The sequence below is a fragment of the Anguilla anguilla genome, chromosome 3, assembly GCF_013347855.1.
Source record: "Anguilla anguilla isolate fAngAng1 chromosome 3, fAngAng1.pri, whole genome shotgun sequence".
Lineage (NCBI taxonomy): Eukaryota > Metazoa > Chordata > Actinopteri > Anguilliformes > Anguillidae > Anguilla > Anguilla anguilla.
Genome location: NC_049203.1, coordinates 932,936 through 960,435, shown reverse-complemented (window position 1 = coordinate 960,435; position 27,500 = coordinate 932,936). Strand labels below are relative to the sequence as shown.

At 45.3% G+C, this 27,500-nt stretch overlaps 4 protein-coding genes across 8 annotated transcripts in view; 2 read left to right on the top strand and 2 right to left on the bottom strand.

The window, feature by feature from the left end:
* cyfip2 (cytoplasmic FMR1 interacting protein 2) overlaps positions 1–5,669 on the bottom strand; it is a 28,623-nt gene extending 22,954 nt beyond the window's left edge. The window contains exon 1 of one of the 4 annotated variants that reach the window (XM_035409695.1): positions 5,518–5,669. The gene's annotated coding sequence lies outside the window, so the exon portion shown is untranslated. Of the gene's footprint in view, positions 1–4,897; positions 5,034–5,072; positions 5,341–5,517 lie in introns of those variants that run through there. The other 3 variants (XM_035409697.1, XM_035409698.1, XM_035409696.1) reach the window with 3 other exon arrangements.
* A 1,797-nt stretch (positions 5,670–7,466) lies between these two features.
* itk (IL2 inducible T cell kinase) lies at positions 7,467–19,374 on the bottom strand. 2 transcript variants are annotated; one of them, XM_035410303.1, is made up of 17 exons: positions 19,076–19,374; positions 18,033–18,137; positions 17,674–17,755; positions 16,901–17,026; positions 16,360–16,397; positions 16,063–16,214; positions 15,185–15,244; positions 14,878–14,932; positions 13,455–13,534; positions 12,299–12,435; positions 11,915–11,989; positions 11,177–11,345; positions 10,077–10,293; positions 9,709–9,773; positions 9,495–9,613; positions 9,079–9,236; positions 7,467–8,439 (listed from the first exon to the last, which is right to left on the bottom strand). In XM_035410303.1, the coding sequence occupies exons 1-17, from the start codon at positions 19,211–19,213 to the stop codon at positions 8,374–8,376; spliced, it is 1,842 nt and encodes a 613-aa protein (XP_035266194.1). In that variant the 5' UTR covers positions 19,214–19,374; the 3' UTR covers positions 7,467–8,373. The 2 variants fall into 2 exon arrangements, with proteins under 2 accessions (XP_035266194.1, XP_035266193.1); XM_035410302.1 differs by having other exon boundaries at positions 15,179–15,244; positions 19,076–19,372.
* A 453-nt stretch (positions 19,375–19,827) lies between these two features.
* Positions 19,828–22,121, top strand: med7 (mediator complex subunit 7). The gene is made up of 2 exons (XM_035410304.1): positions 19,828–19,982; positions 20,785–22,121. Exon 2 carries the CDS (start codon positions 20,794–20,796, stop codon positions 21,514–21,516), a length of 723 nt encoding a protein of 240 aa, XP_035266195.1. The 5' UTR covers positions 19,828–19,982; positions 20,785–20,793; the 3' UTR covers positions 21,517–22,121.
* Positions 22,122–27,316: 5,195 nt separating this feature from the next.
* Positions 27,317–27,500, top strand: part of lonrf1 (LON peptidase N-terminal domain and ring finger 1) — a 13,125-nt gene continuing 12,941 nt past the window's right edge. Inside the window, exon 1 of the mRNA XM_035409932.1 lies at positions 27,317–27,500. This exon is cut by the window's right edge and continues 757 nt beyond it. The gene's annotated coding sequence lies outside the window, so the exon portion shown is untranslated.

Sequence of the window (27,500 nt, the reverse complement as noted above, 5' to 3'; positions counted from 1 at the left end):
CTGTGTCGGCCTTTTTAGATGGCCAGGCTGTGCTCACTGAGTCTGTACATTGTCAAGGTTTTTCTCTGTTTGCTATCGGTCACCATGGTCAGGTAGTCAGCCGTGGTGTACAGTCTGTTTAGGGCCAAATAGCAATTGAGTTTATTTTGAGTTTTTGTCATTTCTTTCCAATAGGTTAAATATTTTTCTTTTTGTTTCATTATAATTGTGTTTGGTCGAATTCTCTGAGCTAGGAGGATGTCACTGTCCTGGGACTGACTATCATTAGTGGTGTTAGGATTTTCTTCAGCGAGTCCCAGGACCAGTTGACTGAGGGGACTCTTCTTTATATTCATCTCTCTCTCTCTCTCTCTCTCTCTCTCTCTCTCTCATCAATAAACCATGGCCGAAAGCTCAGACAGCCGAAAACCGTACATATAACCCTCAGGGAAATTAAAGATATTGAAATATTTTAAAATACAATCAATAATAAAATTTTTGAAAAACAAAAACATTAACAAGACCAGGTTAAAACCTAGTATATGGCTGGACCGAACCAGCCGACGTCACAGACATGCGCGGTGTAACTTCATCACTTACTCACTCACTCACTCACTCACTCAGTCAGTCAGTCAGTCACTCAGTCAGTCACAGACATGCGCGGTGTAACTTTATCACTCACTCACTCACTCACTCAGTCAGTCACAGACATGCGCGGTGTAACTTCATCACTCACTCACTCACTCAGTCAGTCAGTCAGTCAGTCAGTCACTCAGTCAGTCAGACATGCGCGGTGTAACTTTATCACTCACTCAGTCACTCACTCAGTCAGTCAGTCAGTCAGTCACTCACTCAGTCAGTCAGTCAGTCAGTCACAGACATTCGCGTTGTAGGGCTGGCCCCACTGTTGCGGTCCAGCCAAAAATATATGGGCAAATATACTAATTATGCTTTTCAGATAAACAGCTGTGAAATATACTTATCACTATATTTTCAAAGCAGTCCACATATTTACAATTTATTGCAAAATAATCCATTTTCATTAGGGATGCTACTTAATGAATAGCAGTCTTACAGCTCCAGAGAGCTCAGAGTCAATGTGCAGTGCTACACTGTCAGAAGGATGCTCCTATAGGCCAATGTCTTTGATTGACGGCACACAGAAGCTCCTCCCACCACAGGATTCAGCGTTGCTCACCCTCCCGACGGCCACAGGAAACTCCTAACGCATCGCCATGCCGACATGGGCAGGCGCCGCGGATAATGTTTCAAGCCTGGGAAACTTCCAGAAGCATCCGATCCCCTCCAAGACTCAGCGGACAATGCCCCTGCCAATCAGCAGAGATGCAGAAATGGGGGGGTGGGGTGACAGAACAGCAGTTCCTGATCCGCGTCCCCGCAACGCGCCGTGTAAACAGACAGACCCCGCGGGCCTTGGGAACAGCGTTTATCAGGGGGGTTGGGGGCACAGATGCGTGTGGGGGGGGGGGAGACAGACGTGTGTGGGGGGGGGCATGGGGGGGCGGAGGGGGTGTGTGGGGGGGGGAGGGGGAGTGTGTGGGGGGGAGGGGGTGTGTGGGGGGGCGAAGGGGGTGTGTGGGGGGGAGGGGGGCGTGTGGGGGGGAGGGTGTGTGTGGGGGGGGTGGAGGGGGTGTGTGGGGGGGGGAGGGGGGCATGTGGGGGGGGAGGGGGTGTGTGGGGGGGGGAGGGGGTGTGTGTGAGGCGGGGAGGGGACGTGTGGGGGGCGGAGGGGGCATGTGGGGGGGGGGGGGTCCTGAGTAAACTTTCCCACAGCGGCAGGTCCGGCGCATTCCTGTGCGCTACTTCCGCGCGATGAGGCCGCGCGCCGGGGACGACCCAGGAGCGTCTGCAGCTCCCGACGGCACGGCCGGGAAAACCGCGAGCAGCGCGCGACCACGACGACCGCGGCGGCGATGAGTCCGCTAACAACAGCCCGTTAGCACTGGACACGCTTAAAGGGGCGGCACCATTTTTACTGCTATTAGACCGAACACTTAAATTATACTGTGGGACAAAGTTATGATGAACTGAGTCCAGCCCGAAGTGTTGAAGTCCTGTTAGGAATGTGCGTGACTTTATTTTCGTTCTGAACTTGCCACGGGTCCGTTAAATCACAGAATGTCTCCTGTCCCGCGCAGGGCAGCGTTAGGAGCAGCAGGGACGTGCGGCCCGTAGAGGAAGGAGTGAAGAGGAACGCTGCTCTGACAGAAACACAGTCTGGGGAAAGCGTTCAGGCGGACGGGCGGAGCAGTGAGCGCTGACTCATAAAAGCCCTCAGCCTGGCGTAGGGGGCGTGGCCTTACTGGGGGTGGGGTGTCAAACGCTCGCTTCCCATAAAGCTTTGCGTTCGCTTCACGCTCCAGTCAGATATGAATTACAGCACACTGTGCTCTACGGAGACCAGGCTTGCGTACCCAGGAAGAGAGCAGCCACAGTCACACCCCCTCGCACCATGTGATCACCTCCTTCGCTCTCCTCACCCTTCACACTGCACACAAATGGATCCGACACATCAGAGCCCATCAGAACCCACATCATAACCCATGAGAACCCACACATCATAACCCATGAGAACCCACACAATAGAACCCATCAGAACACATCAAAACCTGCACATGGATTCCCATGAGGGGCTGGGGGTTCCACTCCTGGCTGTGACACTTCCTGTACTGTGATCGCACCTCTGTCTGTGACCCTCTCTGCTTTCTCCTAGTTTCTCATATTCTCATGAGCAACGTTCTCACAGAACTGCAAATACGAGCATCAAATCATTTTAAAAAATGAAAATGTTTTTAAAAATCATTCCACAGAAGAGAACCTTTATTTCTAAAGCAGAATCGGATAACTGAACTCTCCTTTGCAGGGATGGCCTGGCTGGTGAGTAAACATGGGAGGGGATTCAGAAGATTTCACAGCCAATCAGCAGCCTGCAGGATCATTAGGGAGTCAGAAGAGCAGAGGTAGCATGGGAATTAGCACCACGCTGGGGATAACAGCCCTGATCCTCCCAAAGGTATCCCACAATGCCTCTCTCAGAGACAAATAACCAAACAGCTCATTAACCATCATGCATTTCTCCTGCAGTGACATCATAAACTGTCAGGTGCAGTGCATTAACCATCAGGCATTTCTCCTGCAGTGACATCATAAACTGTCAGGTGCAGTGCATTAACCATCATGCATTTCTCCTGCAGTGACATCATAACCTGCCAGGTGATGGGCACAATGGGCACCCCTGCACACCGTCTTCTCCCCTCAGAGGGCCAGAGCGAAACCTCTGCTTCGCTGGAAGTGTGTCATGACTGGATGATGCCTGCAGGGCATGCTGGTAATGCAACTGCCATCCATTCAGAAAGGCCACATCCCATTGGACGGCTGACGGACCAATCCCGTGGAAGGAAAATCCACACCGAGAAGGACTCACTGACAACACAGTGACTGGTGGTCAGAATGACACAGTGAGATGGAACAGCCGAAAACACAGCGCTCTGGTAATCCCGAGAGAAATGGCCACGATAACAAGGGCTTACACTACGTACACTTTCATACACAAAAACGTACACCTCAGAGAACATCACAACCTCCGTCATGCTTAAGTCATAAATAGACAGGTCAGGTTATTAGTGGTTATATTTCATACAGACACATTTCTGCAAGCATATGGTTAGGGTTAGGCATGGAAACATGTTTTTATGATAGGAATTGTTGGGAGACTTAACATATTTATGGATCTTATAATAAAATGGGGAGGGGTGGGGACATATCTGGGCAATATTTGATGGGTGAATGGCCGTAGTGTGCAGATGTAATCGGAATGTGGACAGACAGGATGTCTGTTGAAAGAGCTGGTTCATTCAAACTCCAGCAAGCCTAACGCCGTTCCCTTCAGCTGCTCGGATCGTTCACTGCCACCGGTGACTTGCCAGATTGCTCAACTCGAAGGAACGATAAAGTAATTATACAGGGAAAGAAATAACATCGTCGGTGTAGCAATCAGAGGCTTTATTTCAGCAAACCGTGGAACCGTTGGTCATATTAGGACCAAATATTCATATAACTGATTTATTTTTCTGGAGTTTTAGAGTTTTAAGGGGATGTTCGTATTTTTCCGCATGCAAAGGTGTCTGATTTCACTGAACTCGCTTCGCACAGCCAATTATCAATTTAAATTCATCCTCCATTGAACACGGTAAAACACTGCTTATCGTTACTAGGCTACTTCACAATGTCCAGCCAGTGGGAATGTGTTACTGTGATGTATGCTTGAAAGCAGGGCAGGACAGTAACGTTACTACACGCACACCAATAGGGTGTAAATGTGCGGCATTTTGACAGGATTCGTGCGGGCCTCAAACACTCGGTACAAACGGGTTCCAGACTGATGCTAGAGCAAGCCAGTCTGATGCCATTGCTTTAATAAATCAATAATAAAACAACACAAATATGGGGTTGTGTCACAAACATAGAGATGCCAATGCATTGATGTCTATGGACATGTTAAAACATGAGCCAGCAATGCAATTTAAACATAATTATATTCACGATCTGCACATCACATATACGGCTCGGTAAGATTAAATCGGCGGCGGCAAGCATCCCATCAGACTAAAGCATATCTTTATCTCCACATTTTTGCCATTTATAGCAAGTTTTCATATATTTCTTTATTGGGGCGATGGAATATAATATTATAATGTAACGAGCGTTCAAAACTATATGTAATGGTTTAACACAGACACACTAGTTAACCATCACCATTCACCCCACCCAATTCAGGTTACACGGATGCTAACTAGCAATCCATCCATCGATGATACAGCTCGCTATTCGGACCCGTTTAAATGACAAAAAATACTAAGTCTCAACAAAATAATAAAATACATTGAATTCCACGTACATGTATATTCTTCTCTGTGTAATTGATTATTTTCCTCGCTATCCGACCATTCGGAGGTGCACCATGCTCAGAAATAACCATCCGTGGTCCGTGGCATCACACCGCCGCTCATCTTTTACTCAACGAGTAGGCTACACAAATGGTGGTCATAGACATTCAAACGGATTTCACCTACCTGCAACTTGCATGTCCGTTAGGCGTGCTACCGACGGACAGGGTCGCACCGCACGGTTATAAACTAGTGTTTCCAAACGTTTTCTCTGCCTCTCGCCTCAAAGGGATGCTCAGCTCGCGAATAACGCCTGTCCGCTAATCCGCTAAACACAAAGAATAGAAAATGGCTGCAAGTGCATTTCCTTAAAGCGACAACGTCCCACGAAAACAGCAGAGTCGAGGTGAAGCCTTCTCTCACATCAGTGCACGACTGAAGCTGAGACGCTTCGATTTGCCTCCTCTGCAAGCGAGCCGCTAATGTAGACAGCCTTACGCATCGGACATTTAATATCCACGATCACACTTGAACATGTTGCAGTACTTTACCAAATTTACATATTTCAGACATGCTTTTTCATATTCCACTGTAATTCTTTTTTATTTAATTTAATTTATTTTTTACATACCAAGACAGCGAGCCTACAATTAATAGCGAACACGTAGCCAATTTTCTTGTGCCTTGACCCAGTTTCTTAGATTGCACGATTTAAACGATGATTGTAAAAGACTGTATTTAAACTTCCAGGGGTTAACGTGTTGTGCCAACGGACTTTGAACAAAACAACTGTGCAAATAATGACCGTGTCTGTGCCAAAGCTCATATCAAAAAGAGATGTTCGCTATAGTGTTAATAATTGTTAAGAACGGGGGAAATTTGTGCCCACTAATTGTGTAATGGGCCCAATTGTGGCCAAAAGACGTGTAACGATTTGGTTACCGGTGAAATCTGAAATTATGTATTGAACGCAAGGAAACGGTTGCTGTTCGGTGCAGAATTGAATTGAAACAGCATATGGGCTGTTGAATCATTTATGTAGCTTATGTGTGACGGCTTGAGAAAGAGGAAGCCTTGAAAATACATAGAACGTAGGCTGTATATGATTACTATACCATAATGTGCTATAGCATAGTATTATCTGGAACTTTCGTATACATGCTTGCTTGTGGACTGTGTATCCTGTTGTGCAGTTCCGCAGATTTTTAACATTTATTTTTATTTATTTTTTGTCGGGTATGCAGCTGTTTGCCTTTTTTAACAGAAACCCAGTGACTGCCACAGAAAGCTGCACAGGGCAGAGACCGCCGCACGTGCCAGGCGTGTTGTTTGTCATTGTCAAATGTGACATGGAAATATTACTCTGCGAAGAGGCCAGAGACCGTGCTGTCTCACCCGGGCCCGGCGAAGCCGTGAACTGAACGCGGGGTCTTTAAGCGTGCGCATATTGGGGTTTGCGGCGATTTAGGAGCTCGCTCGGTCCGCTCTGTTGTTAGGATGAGCGAGGAAAGCATGTTCTGACCGGAGCCCCACACGGCTACATTCTCCGCAGCGAAACCTGTTACCGCTGTCCGACTGAATACTGTTACTCATATTGGGCTTCCTTCACAAAACTTTTCTTAAATTATTCTTACTTTTGTTCTTTAAAATGTTCCTACGAAAAAACAATATGAGAATCGTGACACGTGCAGACCTCTTTTTTGTGCATAATATCCCAGCTGTATGAGATGATGACTGTTGGTAACTTTTATGCGCAATCCTCGTCATGTGATTAGCATAAAGAAACAGTCCTGAACAAATACAGAGAAGAAAAAAAAAGGTTGAATGCCGAAATGCTCTTAGAAACGTTCTTACAAATGTGATCGTACGCATGTTTCGTGAATGAGGCCCATTTTCTGTTTCCATTTCATGGCTGTTTGTGTTTCCCCTCGTGTTCACCTCCACTCATGTAAAAGATCTCCTCACCGCCCCTACAGTACGACAGACGCTCATTCATCCAGTTGAGAGACAGCCAGTCAGATGGAATCCCTGCACAAAGCCCAGGTCAGGTCAATCGCTCAGTTAACACTGCCGTGAAACATGCGTGACAGGGGGCGACACCTGGGTGTTAACTGGGTTAATTAAAAACCTTGGACAGAAGAGCACGGAATACTTTTCTAAAGGAAATATAAGTAGGCTGGCCAGGTTTGGTGAATTATAGGACAGGTATGGGTAATTAGACAGGTGTGTGGATATGAAAGAAGGCTGTATCCAGTGGGTGAAGATTGCACACAAGGCTATGATGTGAAGGTACTACATTTGGGATTCACCACAGCACAGAATCAGTCAGAGAACATCCTGCCATAATCAACTGATAATTTCATCCCGTTTAAATTATGGTATGAATCAGCAGCATCCTCTGTGATAAAACACTTCAGAAGTGTGGAGGAGAAAAAACACGACAGCAAATACAACGGTTTTGAGCACCCCCTATAGGACAGGCAAGAGAATGGCAGTCTGGATAACCTTGGGTTTGATTTCAGAATGAGGTACAAACGCAAAATAAACACAAACACAAGCCTGAAACATATCCGAGACTGAGGTTCAGCATTATTTCAGTTCATATATTTGACATTAAATATATTGAACATGTTGAATATATTGAATATATCACAGAACAAGTCAATACCATCAAGAGGAAAACATATTTACATTGACTTTTGCTCCATCTGGGAAACTCTGTTCTCCAGACAACATTAGAAAAGTGCTTTGAACTTCAGTACAGCTTTACATCCACATATATGAGGCAAAAAACTATAGAGAAAAATAACTCCTGTTCACACAAACTGTGCTTTGTTTTAATGGAATGGGAAGGGTTAGGGAAATGAGGTTAAGGAAGTTTTAGTTTGATGTTATAGAGTGTGAGGAACGTAGGTGCTTAGTCTCTGTGTTTTCTGGAGAGATGGGTCTTCATGCTGGGGCAGAAGATGGTGGGTGACTTTGCTGCAGTTCTGGTGGCGGTGGGCCGTCTTTCCACCAATCAGACGCAGGGACAGAAGAGATTGGTGATCTGGAATGTGTACTGGATCCCTGCGGAGGTGTAGCTGTATGCTGATCTGTGTTGAGTGGTTGAGCTGGACTGTAAGGGTTGATCGTAGCATAGCGAAATTGAGCTTCAAAAAGACTATAAAACAGTATGTGACAAGGATATACAACAGAATGAACTGTTTTCAGCGATGAAGAGCAAAATAAATAGTTTTAATATCTCAGCGTCTGTAGGGCGTCTGTACGGCGTCTGTAGGGTGTCTGTAGGGCATCTGTACGGCGTCTGTAGGGCATCTGCCCAGCGTCTGGACGGAGTCTGTAGGGCGTCTGTACGGCGTCTGTAGGGCATCTGTAGGGCGTCTGTAGGGTGTCTGTAGGGCATCTGTCCAGCGTCTGGACAGAGTCTGTAGGGCGTCTGTAGGACGTCTGTAGGGCATCTGTCCAGAGTGAACACCGCTGTCCTTCAGAGCTCTGCCAGGGCGAGCAGCTGATGGAAAAGGAGGTTGAAAGACGGACGATCCTCCGGTTTCTGTACAGGAGGGAGGAGCAAGGAGGCGTGTTCAGCGCAGGTTACACCTGTCCACAGGTAACTAAAGGGCTAAAGCGTACAGGTAACTAAAGGGCTAAAGCGTACAGGTAACTAAAGGGCTAAAGCGCACAGGTAAGTAAACAGCTAAAGCACACAGGTAAGTAAACAGCTAAAGCACACAGGTAAGTAAACAGCTAAAGCACACAGGTAAGTAAACAGCTAAAGCGCACAGGTAAGTAAACAGCTAAAGCACACAGGTAACTAAAGGGCTAAAGCGTACAGGTAACTAAAGGGCTAAAGCGTACAGGTAACTAAAGGGCTAAAGCGTACAGGTAACTAAAGGGCTAAAGCGCACAGGTAAGTAAACAGCTAAAGCACACAGGTAAGTAAACAGCTACAGCGCACAGGTAAGTAAAGAACTACAGCGCACAGGTAAGTAAAGAGCTACAGCGCACAGGTAAGTAAAGAGCTACAGCGCACAGGTAAGTAAGCAGCTAAAGCACACAGGTAAGTAAACAGCTACAGTGCACAGGTAAGTAAAGAACTACAGCGCACAGGTAAGTAAAGAGCTACAGCGCATAGGTAAGTAAAGAGCTACAGCGCACAGGTAAGTAAACAGCTACAGCGCGTGACTCGCACCTCCTTCCAGCTCCAGTCCATGAGCTGGTACACGGCCTCGGGGGCCAGTTTGGGCTTGAGGAGGCGCAGGCCCGCGGTCAGCGCGTCCATCACCTCCCCGTTGGAGCGGTTCTCGTAGGGCATGCGGCCCTCGTTATACACCTCCCACATCAGCACACCTGTGGGGAGGGCAGGAAGTTAGCATACAGGTGAGTTCACACATCAGGACACCTGTGGGGAGGGCAGGAAGTTAGCGTACAGGTGAGTTCAGCACACGTGGCGGGGAGAGCGTTTGTGGACACTGATGTTTTCCTGAGAATAGCTGCGAGTGATGCAAATAATGCTCTACTAGGATGAGAAAAGTGTAAAGACATCTGCATTGTAACACTGTCAAAAATGCATAAACGAAATGATAAAAGTCAAGCGGAAAGCCTCACCGAAGGACCACACGTCGGACTTGCTGCTGAACTTGGAGTACTGGATGACCTCCGGTGCTGACCACTTCACTGGGAACTTGGATCCCAGAGAGCTGGTGTACTGGTCATCCAGCACGAACCTGCAGCCACACAGGAGAATCAGCACATGGTCACCTGTCCGTCATTTCAGCAGGTGACAGGTGAGCCAGGGTATGGCAGCCGGCAGGTGCTTTACCTTGTCATACCGAAATCGGAGACTTTCACCACATGGTTTTCAGAAACCAGGCAGTTCCTTGCAGCCTGCAGGACAAAAACAACTGCATTTTAAAATTAATTGATACATTCACTTGCAAGACAGTGATTATTTTACACCCTACAGACCACATACAGTACTACAGGAGAGCCAGTGACTACTTTATACTCTACAGGCCACACACAGTACTACAGGAGATTGAAGGCAGTGTTTCCCATGTTTCCTCTTCTCACTTATTCCTGTAATGAGAGCCATTTTGGCTCCACAGCACTGGTGTCCGGAGCCCAGTGGCCCAGTTGCGGTGCAGCAGTGTGGTGCGTGATGGCTGTGCTTGGCGACTGGCTCCTCACCAGGTCCCTGTGGATGAAGTTGGCGCTCTCCAGGTAGGCCATGCCCTCGCACACGTCCAGGCACATGCCCAGCAGGGTCTCCCGCGGCAACGAGCCCCGGTTCCCCCGCAGGTAGTCCGACAGGCAGCCGTGCTCCATGAACTCGAAGAGGAGGCACATGGGGGCGCGCTGGGTGCACACCCCGTACAGCTGCACCAGTTTGGAGTGGGACAGCTTCCTGTGTGGGACAGGGCAGGCGGTCTAGCCTTAGCGCTCTCAGAGACACACCATGAGGGTGTTCAGACTCCATCTCTGTTCTTTTTTCCATCTCTCTAACACTCCTACCTTTTGCACTAGTTCACATTATTTCTTTATGGTGTTACGCTTTTCTTATTAGGGCTTGTTATGGATGTAATCTGTATATATTCAGAATGAGTGTTTTGGTTCTTGGTTAGCTGGGTAGTTATCTTACACTGATGCTTTCGCGATGTTGCTTCGGTACTTACTGGTCCACATTATGCTGGTAGCCGGTATTTGCGCTATTGCGCATGTTAATTAGCTGAATGTAATGTAATGTAGTGAGTTATATTCTCAAGAATACCTTTTTATCATGATTTTTTATTTAGCCAGTTTTGTCAAGAATATTTTTTTTGCATTTTCTTTAATTATTATTTTTTATAAAGCGAGATTCTTCATAATGACTCATGCATGTGTTTCAGTTTCAGTGGGATGGTGAGTTCGGGGAGGTGAGAACTGGTATCTGTTTGCAGCCAGAGATTAGCAATCGACTTCGATGTGCGAAGTTAAAACATCAAATGTCTTCCTGGAGTCTAAGGAATCAATAAGGCCGTTTGAACAGACAGATTTAAGTCAAAGTTGTTCTGGATACTCAGATAATCAGTGCAGGACAGTCCTTTCTTCTCTCACTAAAATGAATGACTACAACACATCATGACCAAACCCTAACCCAGCACTCACATCATGACTCAACCTAACCAAGCACTCACATCCTGACCCAAACCTAACCCAAAACCCACATCATGATCCTAGCCCAACACTGACATCATGACCCAACCCTAACCCAACACTGACATCATGACCCAACCTAACCCAGCACTCACATCATGACCTGCGCCTCCTCCTTGAAGTCCTCCTCTGACATGGCCCCCTCACGCACCATCTTTACCGCCACCTTTATCTCCCGCCAGCATCCTAGCAACACCACGCCAAACTGCCCACTGCCCAGCTCCACATCCAGTGTGAGATCCGCTGGGTCCACCTCCCATTTATCTGTGAGAGAGGGGGGGGAAAGAGAGGGGGAGGGAGGGAGAGAGGCAGCGTTAGCTAATCAGCCCAGGTGCTTAAAGGTGTGCTGCTCTCCAGAGTTCAGGGCTGTGACCGGGAGCACACACCAAGAGGACAAGTTTTTGACTTCTTTTTCATTTAGTTTCAGTTTTGTTTGAGCACTACAAGACAGAAAAAGTAAACTACCACTGAAAAGCAGGAGGAGCTGGTCCGGTGAAAAGCAGGTTAGCTACGAGCGGCACACTGAAAAGTGGTAGCTCTGTTTTATTTTTTTGTATTTCTTATTTTAGTTTGCCGTTTATTGATTTCACCCAGAATCCGTAGCGGGGAAGGGTGAAGGTGTTTGATTTATTTCATTTCGTGTTAGTGTGGGTGCGGCAACCAACTGTGTTTCCCGGAACTGCCACACCTCCCTCCCCGGGGTGTCGCGCGGGCGTGTGACAGTCAGTGACAGCGCTCAGGTAAGCGCTGATTAAAATAAATACTCAGAAACACTGAATCAGATGAGGGGGCCCTCACGGGCGGCCCCTGATTGGACAGATTTGACCTCTGACCTGAAGCGAAGCCAGCAGTCCTGGGGGCGCTGTGGCGGCTCATTGACACAGGGTGGCGCAGTCTGGTGATCAGGCCTGCAGGGGACAGAGACAGGAGGACGGCGGTGATGCTAACAGTAGTGGACCCTCTCCTAAAAAATGGCAATTTAAATACAGCTATACAGTGCTTTTTCAATACAGGAGAATATTGCCTGATTAGTGATGCCTGATTTGACCACTGAAGATGGGGAACTATTTAGGGTTTAAGTTTTTGTCTGATGGATAAACTATAAAATATCTTTTGTACCTCCCATATTACGAAAATGAGATCTATGGTAGAGAGCATTTCCCAGAATGCAGTGCGCTGGGTGTAGTTACAGAGTTCTGGAGGGTCAGGTAGCTCACCTGCAGCATTGTGCTGGTGGTAGTGGATGAGATCGGGGATGGTGTTGAACAGGTACTTCTCTGCCAGGTAGTATTTGCCGCCGTCCGTCTCTCTGATCTGATAATGCTTTACCCTGGGATTATTCTGGCCGTTCGACCTGAGAGAAGGAGTGAAGCGCACTTTAACCACATGAAGCACGCAGATCAGCACAGAGACTGTGCAGAGGGAGAGAGCGTTCCGCGGTTTCCGCCAGAGCAGGAGGAGTCTGGTTTCTCAGAACCACAGAAGTCTCCCGGTTCAAGCACTGAACTGCTGTCTTTCCTGTGTAGATGTTCAACATAATTTATACATTTATTTGAAGCATAATGTAGCTCAGAAACTCACAAGACCAATGGACCGGCAAAAACAGGACTTCAGTATCAGTCAGGGCTACAGTGCAGCGCTGAAAGGGCTTCATTATCAGTCAGGACTACAGTGCAGCGTTGAAAGGGTTTCATTATCAGTCAGGACTACAGTGCAGAGCTGAAAGGACTTCATTATCAGTCAGGACTACAGTGCAGAGCTGAAAGGGCTTCATTATCAGTCAGGACTGCAGTGCAGAGCTGAAAGGACTTCAGTATCAGTCAGGACTGCAGTGCAGAGCTGAAAGGACTTCATTATCAGTCAGGACTACAGTGCAGCGCTGAAAGAGCTTCATTATCAGTCAGGACTACAGTGCAGAGCTGAAAGGACTTCATTATCAGTCAGGACTGCAGTGCAGAGCTGAAAGGGTTTCATTATCAGTCAGGACTACAGTGCAGAGCTGAAAGGACTTCATTATCAGTCAGGACTACAGTGCAGAGCTGAAAGGACTTCATTATCAGTCAGGACTGCAGTGCAGAGCTGAAAGGGTTTCATTATCAGTCAGGACTACAGTGCAGAGCTGAAAGGGCTTCATTATCAGTCAGGACTACAGTGCAGAGCTGAAAGGACTTCATTATCAGTCAGGACTACAGTGCAGAGACAGAAACGCTTCATTCAGTGGTGCAGATGTAACAGTGACACAGGAAGGCAGATAAGATGGCTGCTGAGATAGAGCTGGCGGTCGGTACGTGGAGTCGGGCGAGCTTTAGGGCTGTAGACAGCCTGCGCTGCAGGTGGCACAGGTAAGACAGGTGGCACAGGTAAGGCAGTTACCCCAGGGCTTTGGTGAAGACTGAGACGGTGTATACCCCGGCCTGTCTGGAGTTCCGCACCGTGAACGCCCCCTCCTTGTCCTGGACACAGAGATCCACAGGTTACTCACCTCATTAGCAACAGCACAGCCAACAAGACAGCTGACAACACAGCCAACAGCACAGCCAACAACACAGCCAACAGCACAGCCAACATCACAGTCAACATCACAGCCAACAGTACAGCCAACAACACAGCCAACAACATCGCCAACAACACAGCCAACAGCTCAGCCAACAACACAGCTGACAACACAGCCAACAGCACAGCCAACATCACAGCCAACAACACAGCCAACAGCACAGCCAACATCACAGTCAACATCACAGCCAACAGCACAGCCAACAACATTGCCAACAACACAGCCAACAGCACAGCCAACATCACAACCAACAACACAGCCAACAAAACAGCCAACAGCACAGCCAACATCACAGCCAACAGCACAGCCAACAGTACAGCCAACAGCACAGCCAACATCACAGTTCAATACCAGTGTAAACCAGCAAGAAGCATCCAACTAAACTAATGCAACTAATATACAGTAAAGTTCCTTTTAGCTATGCACATCAAACAACACATGTGGAATCGTCTATTATATCTAACTGTGAAACAAAGTAAACAATTATTGGTAACTTCTAGCAAATAACGCACAAAGTAATGTACTGTAAGGCTTCCACTGTAGCCAGAAAAGATATATTTTATCTGGAGCTGACCTGTCTCATTTTTAACAGATTTACAGTGAGTCTGGTGTAGTTCTTCTCATTTTTCTTAGAGAAAATGAGGACACTGTGGACCCTGAAGACATTTTCCACAGGGAAGGGAAGTTACGCGGTGGCATAATGTAACTGCGTGAGCTGTGGCAGGCAACCTTTCTGAGGGGGAAAAACAGACCGAGAGACGGAAGAGAAGGGCGAACTCGCTGAAGACAGGAAATCCTGGGCTGAGCTGCGGTTGTGCAGCTCCTCTCCGCCGCGCTTGCAGCTGCACGTTCTGCAAATGCGACGCTGCAGGACTGCTGCGCACGCTTCAGCCTGGATCTGTTCGCACCTTCACCAGAGAACCCTGCCGAACTGCGGCTCTGCACCGTGGATATTCACACGTGGGCATCCATCAGCCGTTCTCACGGCTCAGACCCGAACCGGTCGATCCGCTTTTCCGCGTGGCACTTTGACTCTGACGCAGTATTACGAGTCATTAATATGAAATTAATATGAAAATGTGATGTAAGAAAAGGAAAAACAAAAACATTCTGCTTTTTTCACGCAAATGTTTCAGCTGAAAGTTGAGGTGAAATTGCTTTGGGCTTTGATGGAACCGAGCCCTGACAGATTCGAAGCAGAATAAAAGTGCGCTGTGTTATATTTATCCTCTCTGCGCGTACCTCTTTGAACAAACGCTGTTCAGATTGGGCTCTGGTCATGTCTTTGTTGAACCATCTGCAAAGTCATCAGAAGGAGAGAGATCAGCATCCTCTGCACATTCACCTGCAATTATCCATTTAACAGACTCTTTGCATTTAGCATTTAGCAGCTCGTATCTGGAGGGACGTACATAGCTTATATTTTCACATACGTGTAGCATGTTATAATGCACAAATCAGTTTCTTGGACAATGGACTCATCATGGAAACAGTGTTAACGGAGTTCATTAGGTATGCTGTGATGCAGTGGGAAGGCACTCACTCGAACCTCTCCAGGTTGTTTGGGGATTTCTCTGCTAAGTAGCTGCAGGGTACGAAGCCAGTGTTCCTGTTAGGAACGACAGCGCAATGACACCGTGAATGAGATGGACAGACAGCGTGAATGAGATGGACAGACAGCGTGAATGAGATGGACAGACACCGTGAATGAGATGGACAGACACCGTGAATGAGGCGGGCAGACGCTGGTTGGCAGTTATTGCTCATAAGTGAGGGCGGAACGTTGTCATAGTGATATGTTCTCAAAGCTGTAACATCCCACTTTTTTTCTTACAGTTGTACAAATGTGATCCCATCCCACTGCTGAAACATACCCCCATTTAACAGTACTTACACATAGACCCTCTGAAACATGTTCAGCTACGTGTTTTCGTTCACAACGCCAAAGGACAGCAGTCCTTATTCAGCTGACATAAGCTGCCAGCACCCAGTCACCCAGCGGAGGCGCTATTGCACACGGGGGTCGAAATGACTCTCCGGACTGAAGGCCTGCAGGCCTGCCAGTCCCAGCACACGATCCCAGACCACAGGGTGCATCAGAGCACCGAGCCCCAGAAATGTAACACTCTGAATAGCCGGTTTTCTGGAATGTTTTGTACAGAATTCTAGAATGTTCTAGAACTCCGTTGCTTTCAGTCACCAGTGGGGATTGTTACATCAGCATTAGAATGTTCAGTTAAGAACATTCTAATCACATATCTGTGCTCTCACACCTCAAAGAGTTAAAAGCACAGAACCCAGTTATCTGCATCCCTCTCTTATCTCAACCCTGTCCTTTGACCTGCAGCCTTTTAACTTTCAGACTGCAGTGATTGTGCACATAGGGCATGTCACGTGACCATGGCGAAGGCCCTTCCCGCTACTTACCCGTTGCCGTCCTGCACGGTCCACCAGTTGCTGTCGGAGGTGTCCGTGACGATGTACTCCTGGTCTTTGTGCAGCCGGAGGTCCAGGTCTCCCTGAGGGATGAAATCGTGCAGCGCCACCACCACCATCTCCCCCGGATCCGAGAACCGCCGCTACGCGAGAAAACCCCGGAGCAAGGCGTCAGCGCTCAGCACAGACTCACCGTCCCCCCAGTAACAGTCAGAATGTCCCTTAAGCTGGACTCACATCCCAGACTAGATCTCGAGTGGGTCTCTGGGTAAGAACACGAGGGCCTACCTGAGGTTCTGGAGTCGGTGGGAGAGGCTTTTTGGAAGCTGTGGAACAGAGAACATACATCATATTTAATCTGTTCCTTTTTGGTTAATCCAAAGGATATTCCAGGTATAACCACATGACAGGTAATAAGTTCACTCAGCATTTGAGACAGAGAGGCAGTGATGTTTGATCTGGATTTGACTTCACACTTCATTACAGCCATTCATTTCATTGTTTTTTTTCCCACTATTCTTCCTCCATGAAGTGAACAGCCAGTCATGACAGTTTTTCATAGGACAGTTTTACTCTTTCAGGAAAGACCCGTGCAGGCCCGGCGCTCTACACGGCAGAAACTCAGCCTTTAGCAGCGGACGAACGTCACACAGGGAGTGTGGGACATGCCCTGTGAATTATACAAATGCTGTTTATTTCGTATCCTGAGTTCATCCATTTATTCACGAATTCTTCTGCTTCCTGCGAGCAGCCGGGGGCAGTCGGCTCCTGTCAGAGCGCTCTGAAGCAGAGTCGCAGCTCGTTTCCGTGGGTAACGGGAGGCGGGTACCGTTTTTGCTCGGGTCGTACTCCGCGCACCCCAGGGCCATTTTCTCGTTCTGCTGGCAGCACCTCCACCTGCCGTCCGCCCAGAAGTTCGGATGATACTTGGAAAACAAGCAGTTATTCTTTGTTTCTGTGGAAAGGCAGATAAGGAAATTTGACAGAACATTTAAGTAACACTGTGAGAACATCATGTTTTTGCCTTAGTAAATACCACTGGATATATACTGCTGTAATTCAAGTTAAGGACCTTGCCCATGGGCACCACAGCAGTGTTCTACAGGGAAAACAAACCTGCAACCTTTAGGCTACAAGCCCAGTTCCCTAACTATTACACTACACTGGTGCACCTTACAGTCTCACTTTTATATTCCTCTAAGTTAAATTCAATATTAGCCAACATTAAAGAGTATCCATATTGGACGTACTGAGTACATGAGGAATTTTTGCTCCTGATAAGAGTGATTGAGGTGCAGTAAGCTGATTTAGTGTGAACCAAGGAAAAGATTAAAGCCTGATCCCTACTCTGAAAGTGACAAATCGCAGTTATGTTGAATTCTAAAACAAGTGACACAGACTTCAAAAAAATCCCTGTGAGGATGACTCAATGAGCCTGAAATAGTTTGGAAATTACCCTTAGCCTTACGAGCAATGCAACCAGGACACGCTTGCAACAATGCTTCAATGCTTTAAAGCATTTGAACCCAACAAACAAATATAATGAGCCCTGCCGTCAAAGACAGTATGTTTCAGTTGGCACAGGTGAGGAGTCCTGCTTACCTTCCTTCAGAGCGCGAACCCATCGCAGACGACAGTCCTTGTCTGGAGCGAATATGTAAAGGTAGTAGTTGTCATGGGCAACCTTGAGAAGCACACAAGAATGTACACACGTTCCGAATGCACTGGAGACCAGAGTACAGCAAAAAAATGGCCCAGCCCCTAGATTTTTAACATTTGGTTTTGTGTGAGACGTGTGATCAAAGATACAAAGGTATAGTAAAACTTTAAAAACTTTTTCAGTTGAAATAACCATAAACATCTTCTATCTAAGTCTTCCACATAGTCTGAGCCCCTGTCTCTAGAAGGGAAACAGTGGAGTGGGCTTTTCAAACCAGATCCATGTAAAGTGGTGTTCTCACCTGGAAAGGGTATTTATAAGAGCACGGTATTAATGCCTCACTGTACACCATCTCCACACACTTTATCCGGGACAGCTCGATGCAACCTTTCATAGCGGGCTTTTTCTGAAATAAAGAGACACATTTTGTTTTCTTGTATTTTGCCGAGCATGTATGTGACTTAAGAATCACCTAATTAAGGTCAGACAAATTGTGCATTTGAAAGTGTTTTTTTAAACAGTTACATTTTCTGCACAATATTTTGTGTTCAGTGGGTCATAAAGAGGATGAAGGGAGGAAGTTAATGTAAGGGCTTTTATAGCAGATAATCCTTTCCTATCCTTTTGGGGAAATGGTAACAATGAAGATTAATTTAAATTTATGTTCTTGAAAAAAATATTTCCCAATACTGTACATGCAGTAGTTAAATACCATAAATACCGTAATACCATTTAATGTCATAGTATGCCTGAAAATATGTCTAATTGAAAGATTAGAAATTAAAAATAAATTAACATATAAAAATTTGAATGTTACATGAAGTGATAATTTGTTAATTTATTAATTCATGGCAATCATTAAATTATATTGAGTCAGATTACGAGATACTGTAGGCTAACGTAAGCAAAAACATGTGTAAATGTGTTAGCAAGTCCTAGAAAATATAAATAATTATTTAATCAAGCTTTTTTTGTATTATTTGTTGCTATTAATTTATGCTTTGATTAACATGATACAAAAAGATTTATTTTCAGGAATACGGTGCATTTACGATAAAAACAAAAACATTCTCTAACTCAGTAAACAGCTATTAAATAACTTAATCTTAAAGAACTGCAAGATCTTCCATCTAATTATTTTATTAGTATAGAAAGATAATAATAATAACAACAATAATAATCATAATAATAATCATAATAATGAATAGTCCGTTGCTATTATATTATCACAATTAACATTATACCCAAATAACCTTGAATTTCCCCATTTTGGACGAACATTTTCTGTAACATTATACCTTTTTAGAGGTATTTCTTTCTTCCTAAGTAACTCGAAATACATACCCCCGGGCGGCATTCAAAGTAGGTCAAATCTTCTGTGCTTAAAACAAAATATCTCTGTTTATAATTAGAGGGCGAGGTCCTTCGCTTCTGTTGGGATTTCTTGAAGAGCATGTCTTCTAAAATGACCCGCGGGTTCATCTTGGATTCATCAGTCTTTACGGAGAGCGCATTTGGTATTGTACCAAGATTACGCGACTAACGTTCAGAATTTAACTGCTTGGCTTTGACAACAATCAGAGAAGAGAGCGTGGTGCGTTTCCGGCATAATTCTGTAGGTGAACCACTTCCTTTAGTAACATGTAGGCGCTATGCTAGATTGATTTATTCACAAATCGAATTAAATATATAAAAAATATGCAATAGGAAATATTGAAATAATATTTGAGCCTTTTTACATATGTTTACTTCTAAATAATAAGTGCATAACTAAATAAACTTTAAACAATGTATTTATCTAAATTAAAACTATAATAAAAGCATACATTGGTCCACTGCTTTGCCATGTATAAAAGTTTATTTAAAAAATAGCAATATACAAACAATGTAAAGCAGCTCGTTTAATATACGATTAGTGCCTATAGTAATAGGCGAACCTAGTTTGTAATCCCAGTGATTAATCTGGACTACCGTCACTCATTTGGATCCGCCTCAATTTTCATTAAACCAATCGGACTTTACTTTATTGAGTCTGTTACTGACGCTTCATGACGAGTAGTTAACCAATAGAAATCGTTCAAAACTGTGCTTCTTAGCCAATCGTGTTTTTCAGAGGGCTTATGTGAGGTAGTGTGGTTTCACTGCGCTTTGTACCTTTTTGTGGGCAGAGGGAGTGTTCGACAGTAAGGAAAGCTTTAAGAATTCACGAAATTAACTAAAAATATCATCATATTAGAAGACTAATCAAGAGGTAAGTTCCATCTTAAGTTCCAGTCTGCCGTGTCTGTACTGGTATGTAGGCTAGCTATCACTAGTGCTACCATCATCGCCTTCTGTTGTGCTGTTATTCTGCTGCTTAACTGAACCTTCAATATAGTGCTAACGATCTAGCTAGTTAAATAACACTACTAAATTATTATTGTAGTTTTATAATTATTATGTTATTATAGTTAAATTATTACTCGACGATACCGTCAACTTTGAAAAACAGCTCGGTGGCTAGGTGGCTACCGTAGTTGAGCTAACACGAAGCATTTGGTACCGCAGCAGTTCAGGAACATCGGTAGCTGCACAAACGGTAAATTCGATACGCAACTTGTAGCTAATAAGTTGGGCAATTTTTTATGATTGTACAATGTATGTTCTAAGTACTTGTCATAGCTGCTTTCCTACCCTTTATTCTAAAATAGTTCTACGCTCGTTGTAGTTGTCTTTAATTATTTACTGCCAAATGCGTGACAGTTAGCAATATTACATAGCTTTTATCTGTTGTGATTGGGTAGAGTAATACATGCGACTGACAGGAGAAGTAAGTTTTGGTCCATTTAACGGTAAACATGCAGAACAACATCAAGGACTACAGAGTGGAATAAATAACGCGGATAGGAGCAGTCGCAGCAGATGCAAGTGGAAGCAAAGCTGTGTTATAATGCTGAACCTGTATTGCTAGGTACCGTGCCTTTATAATATTGAATGTGATAGCTGTGTTATAACCTAGGCGCCAGTGAGTGCTGTAATTCGATTGGTGGTGTGATGGTGTGATGCGTTTTTAGGGCTGCACCATGGGAGAACCCCAGCAGGTCAGCGCCCTCCCGCCCCCGCCCATGCAGTACATTAAGGAGTACACTGATGACAACGTGCGCAAAGGCCTGGTCCCCAAGGCCCCGCCCCCCATACGGGACAGCTACATGATGTTCGGCAACCAGTTCCAGTGCGACGACCTGATCATCCGGCCGCTGGAGAGCCAGGGCATCGAGCGCCTGCACCCCATGCAGTTCGACCACAAGAGGGAGCTGAAGAAGCTCAACATGTCCATCCTGGTGAACTTCCTGGACCTGCTGGACATCCTGATCAAGAGCCCGGGCAGCGTGCGGCGGGAGGAGAAGCTGGAGGACCTGAAGCTGCTGTTCGTGCACATGCACCACCTGATCAACGAGTACCGTCCCCACCAGGCGCGCGAGACTCTGCGCGTGATGATGGAGGTGCAGCGGCGGCAGCGGCTGGAGACCGCAGAGCGCTTCCAGAAGCACCTGGAGCGCGTGCTGGAGATGATCCAGGGCTGCCTGGCCTCGCTGCCCGACGACCTGCCCCAGGCCGAGGGCCCTGCCGCGGGGAGGCCGGGGGCCGCCAGGGCCCCCCGCCCCGAGCCCATGGACCTGGAGGAGGCGGGGGGTGGGGGCTCCGCAGGGGGGGTGCAGGACAGGACCACCGCGCCCCCGCCTAAGAGGGACAAGCTGTGGGACAAAGACGTGGCTATGTGCAGTATCATTGATGAGATGACCTGAGTCCACTTTTAAGGTTTTCTGTTCTGTTTTTTTTCTTTTTTGTGGAACGTGAGCGTTATGTACGGCTCCATCTTTGTGTTTGCCTCATGGCTTCTCTCTGCGATTTTGCTGTGAAACGTGTACATAATTCTTAAGTGAGAATAAAGGGCTGTAAATTGAGGCCAAAAACCTTTCGTTGAAATCTTAGTGGTACAGACCACACCTTTACAGCTCTCTTATCATCATTGGAGCCAATCAGATTGGTCTTTTTCATCTGTTTATCATCACTGTAGCCAATGGGATTAGTCTGGGTTCCTGTCTGTTCCCTTGATGCACCAGCTTTCAGTGGCGCAAGCTAAATGTGTTGCTGATGTTTGGCAGTGTAAACAGTGATGAACATTCACAGGACTGTCTTTGCTTTGTGTCAAAATTTAACTAAAACAGGCAATTCATCGGGTGATGAGAAGGGTCTTTATTGAGAATGCATTTTATTTTGTGAAATTAAATTCTGAGTTAAAAATATGCCTGCAAAGAGCTATCGGCATATTTGAAATGCAGGTCCCCATCAAAGATTGTTAACAAAGGTTTCGTTTGAAATGAACAAACATGAACGTGGCGTGTGATTGTCCTGGATTTGTTTGATCTTTATTTGAACAGTTTCTCAATTGAGAATTATAAACATTGTGGAACATTGGGTGATGCCTTGAAGCACAAGAACCCTTCAGGCTGCAATCAACATTTTCTAAACAAATACAACACTCCCAACCGCTTGAATACCTGCTTAAATGCAAATTATACGCTTGTTATTTATGTAGGAGCTGCTTGGCGGTTTCTTACAACATTTATTTATCGGATCCATTGGGGCTGTGATATCTGTTAGCAACCGGTCTTTGTCTTTTCCGGTGACCTCACTCCCCTTCCAGCGTAAGTGCCGTTGCCTAGCAACTTACCTGGTGCACCCAGGAGACCGTGTTTGTGGGGAGAAAGAGGAGCACTGTGTCCTTACCAAACAGGACCTGTGTCCTTATCGAACAGGAACTGTGTCTTTACCAAACAGGAACTGTGTCCTTACCGAACAGGAACTGTGCCGTGAGCAGCACAACCTGCCCAAATATCACCAAACAGGAACTGTGCCGTGAGCAGCACAACCTGCCAGAATATCACCAAACAGGAACTCTGCTCTGAGCAGCACATCCTGCCCAAACATCAACAAACCAAGAGGGGTTTTTTTTTAGTGACTGCCACTGTTTTTCTATTTTTAACTGCTGACGTTGGCTTGCAAGGTGATCCATTATAGGTCCATATAGCCAAACCTTCAGGCCTACTGGTGGAGAGCAGCCGAAAGTGTTTTCCTGACTTATACATGTTTTTTTACATTAAACCACACAGTTCTCACAATTCTCCTGTGTTCAACTTCACATCCAACCGTGACCCCCACAGATAGAAGTGCATGGAATAAGGTAAGATCCATGCTTTTCACAAAGATCAGTAATTTCTTAAACATGCACGCAGTATACAGTATACTGTACATCAACAGGAAACTTCTACCAAATTAATTAGGCTAATACGGCTAGCCTGATATTTAGCCAACATTAAAGAAAACACAATATGCGTGTTGTATGTTTAAACAATCAACAAGTTATACAAAAAGTTCAGCAAACAGGATAATTAATCATTAAAAAGGTTAACGGAAAAGGAAACTTAAATCCTGAACCTCCCAATAAAAACATAAAAGCAGCCTGAATATTAATGTAAATAACATTGTTAAAACGTACCATAATTCCAAGGAGGTGTATATTTGGGTCTTAGTACCATTTCAAACCACGTTTGATAAGCTGCAATGTTGAAATACTAGCGTTTGTTTATGGATCAGGGAGTCTATCTCCCACCACCCCCCCCCCACCCCCACCCCCACCCCCAAGTTGCTGCTGTCATAGCTATCACATACCTCATTGGAAGGATTTAGCAACCGGTGGGACAGATGGACACTGTAGTGACTGGCCGATTCTCAATTCTTCCTTCCCATTCGCTTGCATTCATAATAATAATAATAATCATAAATTGTCAGCTGTGTTAGTGAAATGCGTTGGGTAATGAGGTGATATAAGCCAATCCTTTGAATTGCTTCACTGTTCCAGTTTAAAGCAGCCAGACAGCCGACTCAGTGCTATCAGTTACTAAAGGTTTTATACAACGTGCGCTGCTCTTGTGTAAGTGTGCTTTATTCCTGTGATATACCAGCACGTCTTACTGGCCGCTTGCGATCCTGGCAGGTGTTTACATGTAAAGGAGACTGAGTGAGCACAAAGTACGAAACAACAATCATGCACGCAAACAACTGACACAGTATTCACTAGAAACACATTCACCAAGATCATAGCCCATGCAATATTTATCGTGTTGCTTTTTCAGACAAATACAGACTATAACCTAGATGATGTAAAGTAGACTAATAAATCATGTTCCTCAAATTATTATGATTCATAATTTGAAGTTACACTTTGGTATGTTTATATCAGTACATTACTGCTACTGTGTTACTGTTATAAGCTATTGCTAAATGCAGACAGTGGCCATCTATTAAATAGGCAAGATACTCCACTGCCATGAGGATAATTACAGCCCCTGCCTGCCTGCAAAGATGCATAATTACAATTATGGGAACAAGTGTAAATACGGTCAACTCAGGAGACCTTCAGTCAACTACTACACTGCCAAAAAAGAATGTATATAGTATAACTGAATCATACTTACAGGTGATTGGATATAATAATAATATATAATATAATCCGACTGTCCCTGTAGTCCCACCCACTTTCAGGGCTTATTGAAGGCATCTCAGTAAAAATGTGAGACTAAAATATTTATTAAAGAACATATAAGGGGTGCTTACAGACCAAGTTGTATCTCACTTTCCAACTTTTCTTGGAAAGTGAGATACCGGCTTGTCATAATTCTTTCTTCCTGTCGTCACACAGGTTAAGTGCTGTGATACTACACAGACCTCGATCTCCGACCGTACAGACAAGCAAAGCCCCATAAACGGAAGAAAACATGGCTCAGTACAAAGGTTCCGCGGAGTTTTACAGCCCTGCACTTCCAGGAACCAATGGATGAGCCTTTCCAAGAAGCAGAATAAACACTAATGTTTTACCTTTAAAGTCACCGATTGGTAATCAACATTCACAAGGAAAAACACTGGATGTTAAACGCTATCAATAAATAAACTGATTCACTATAGATGGATTAACACCTAATTGCCCGTACGACTACCAAAGCACCATTCAGGTAGTCTTCACAGAAAAACATTTCCCTGTAACAGCACATACCCTAGCAACTTAGAGTGCTAGGGTAAAGAAGTGTAGCTTTCCTGCTTGCTGCTCATCATCACACAATGCAGTAAACTGCACAGAACTATACTGCAAAAGAACAAACAAAACAACATACACCTGTGTTTCACTGTGTAAACTGCAGCAATGTAATAATAACTTTATTCAAACTGAACTTTTTTCACAATGCTTTCAAAGCACTTTCCAAAATAAAAGAATAGACAGACAGGATCAGAAACAAATATAATGCATTCCTACCAGGTATAGTACAAGACAGGTCCAGTATAACAGGTATAGTATAACACAGACAGCAGTGTTGACCTGGTTAGCTTTTATACTCCTGTCCTAGTCTTTGTAATGATTACTAAAGATGGTAGAAGCGGCCTCAAGCTACCCTGCGGTATCGCTGAACTGCTGAAAACCCCAGCTGCAGTGCTTCACCCTGCTCTGCTGGCTCCAGGCCCGGGAAAGGGCAGAGCCAAACTGGGGTCTCCCTGCTCGGGGGGAAAAGACACAAGCAGCGTCCCTGATGGTTCTATGGTCATGAAGGGGGGGGGGGGGGGGGCTAAGGTGGTGTATCATGGGGAGGGGTGGGGCTAAGGGGGTATAACAGGAAAGGGTGGAGTTAAGGGGGTGAGTGGGGGAGATTTGTGCTGAAATTTTCTTCATAAATACATTCTAGGTGACAAACTCCAGTCCTTGAGGGCTGCAGTGTCTACTGGTTTTTGGGGTGTTCTTAGAAATTATTTAATTTAAGTCATTGTCTGGCTAAGGAATCCACAAAGCTTGTTCTCAAGGCTGCAATTGGCAGCTGATTGAAAGGAAAACACAAAAACTCGCACACTGTGGTACTCTTGGGGTTCAGTTTGACACCCCTGTTCTAGACCCATCCCTAGTCGTGAGGTGAAAGCCACTTCCTCTTACACACTTGAGCGTATCTCACACCCACGTGTACGTCACTTCTACTGAGGCTGAGCCACAACTGCATCATTTCACACAAAATCCACTTTACAGTAATTTCTATAATCAGAAATAAATTTCCCTAATCCGGTCAGTAAAATAAAAAACAACTTTAAAATGAATGCACATGTTACTCATTCAGGTAAATTACCCAATATAATGAATATTATTTCTGTTCTTCTCAAACGATGCTGTGACCCTCATCATTTGCTGTGGATAAAACTGAAATGCAACAGCTTCTGTCGGGCAGAAACTTTCCATACAGAGCAGTCTACTACTGGATGAGTAGAGCCTGAACTTCTGGTTCTCTTGAAGTTACTTAATCACATGCTCGTTATATGAAAAGCAATTTGTGCGCTGTTTCTGGGACACATCCAACATGCCAAACTGGATATGAACGTCCAACCTTCAGCTCTCATCAAGCCTTACGAGGGACACCTTTGTGAATGTTAGTGGCAGACAGAGGCCTAATACTCCATTGTGTTGGGAATCACTGTCAGGTTAATCGACATTCAGGGTAATCAACATTTTTATTAGGCTTAATGCCAGTGTTTAAATCTGCTGAAATGTCGGGGGGAATTCTGTCGCTTTCAGCATGTGTGTGACTATGTCCTTGGGCTTACCACCTTCCAGCAAAACTTCCTGTAAAAGATAAAATGATATTGGCTAAATGAAAAAAAAAAACAAAAGAGCTTTCAATACTGACATGGCAACTGTACAGATGTAGAATGCAGGCTAAATAAGACAACATGTGGAACAAGAAGAGCTATTACTTACATGCTAAATCTATTTCATTTGGATTAGAAAAGCGCTCGTCGTTATCATGAGGTACAAAATGACAGTCAAAGTTTCTGTAACTCATACTTTCTTCCAGGGTGGGGGTAGTTAACCCCATGCCCAACCCCCAACCTGGAGGACCGGGGACTGGTTCATCTGCCTCCTCACCCTTGACCTGTCCAGTCTGGTTGAACCTGCCAGGGTTATAAAACCCCATCCGGCATAGCTCTCAGGGTCACTGGCGTACGCAAGCTTCTCCACCATGTCAAGGTTGCAGTCCAGGAGAGGCTGGATAATGACAGTACCACGGAACTAATCGCGAGATGGTTCTGTGTGCAATACAGAATGAACAGTATTTTAACTTTCGGTATCAACTTTCAATATTCCATTTGCATTTACGCCAATAGAATAATTTACATGGTAAAACGTACATTTGACCCAATTATTCGTTTCATAAGTGAAAATGGTAGTTATTTCTTCATTAAAGAAAGTACGCGCAGCATCCAGGCGTCCATTTTTTTAAACCATTATTGGTGAGGGTAGGGGAGTGCGGCAGGATAGCCTATTCCTCCCCTACTTTATTGTTTGACCAGTTATTGGACCTGTCGTGTTTTTTTCTTGCTCGCGCCGGTGCGTTATGAAACGCAATTTACAGACTGTTTCACAACAGGGTGGGACGCCGAGCCGTAAGCCAATAGGAACACTCACTTTCGAATCACGTGGCCTTTATTTATGTAATGTTATGGTGTTTGCAGGCAAACCAGCTGCACTTATTTGTGCCATGTCGAGGTAATGTTCCACTGTGTACTTGGAATATTAGAGGAAATGAAACAAAATACTGAAACCAGCATTCGGAGATGATCTTTTTAGTCCGACGCTGATGGAGTTCGACAGTGTCGACGCACACTCGGCGAGCACGGTATTTGAACACAGGCGGAG

What these genes read in the sequence shown, in the direction of transcription:
- itk (XM_035410302.1), bottom strand. Translation starts at nt 19,213, where the DNA reads ATGAACCCGCGGGTCATTTTAGAAGACATGCTCTTCAAGAAATCCCAA. An exon ending in GTACGACCCGAGCAAAAACG is followed by an intron (nt 16,398 to 16,900) that starts GTACCCGCCTCC and finishes TCTGTTCCACAG; the next exon opens with CTTCCAAAAAGCCTCTCCCA. An exon ending in GACTGCTGGCTTCGCTTCAG is followed by an intron (nt 11,346 to 11,914) that starts GTCAGAGGTCAA and finishes CCTCTCTCACAG; the next exon opens with ATAAATGGGAGGTGGACCCA.
- med7 (XM_035410304.1), top strand. Translation starts at nt 20,794, where the DNA reads ATGGGAGAACCCCAGCAGGTCAGCGCCCTCCCGCCCCCGCCCATGCAG.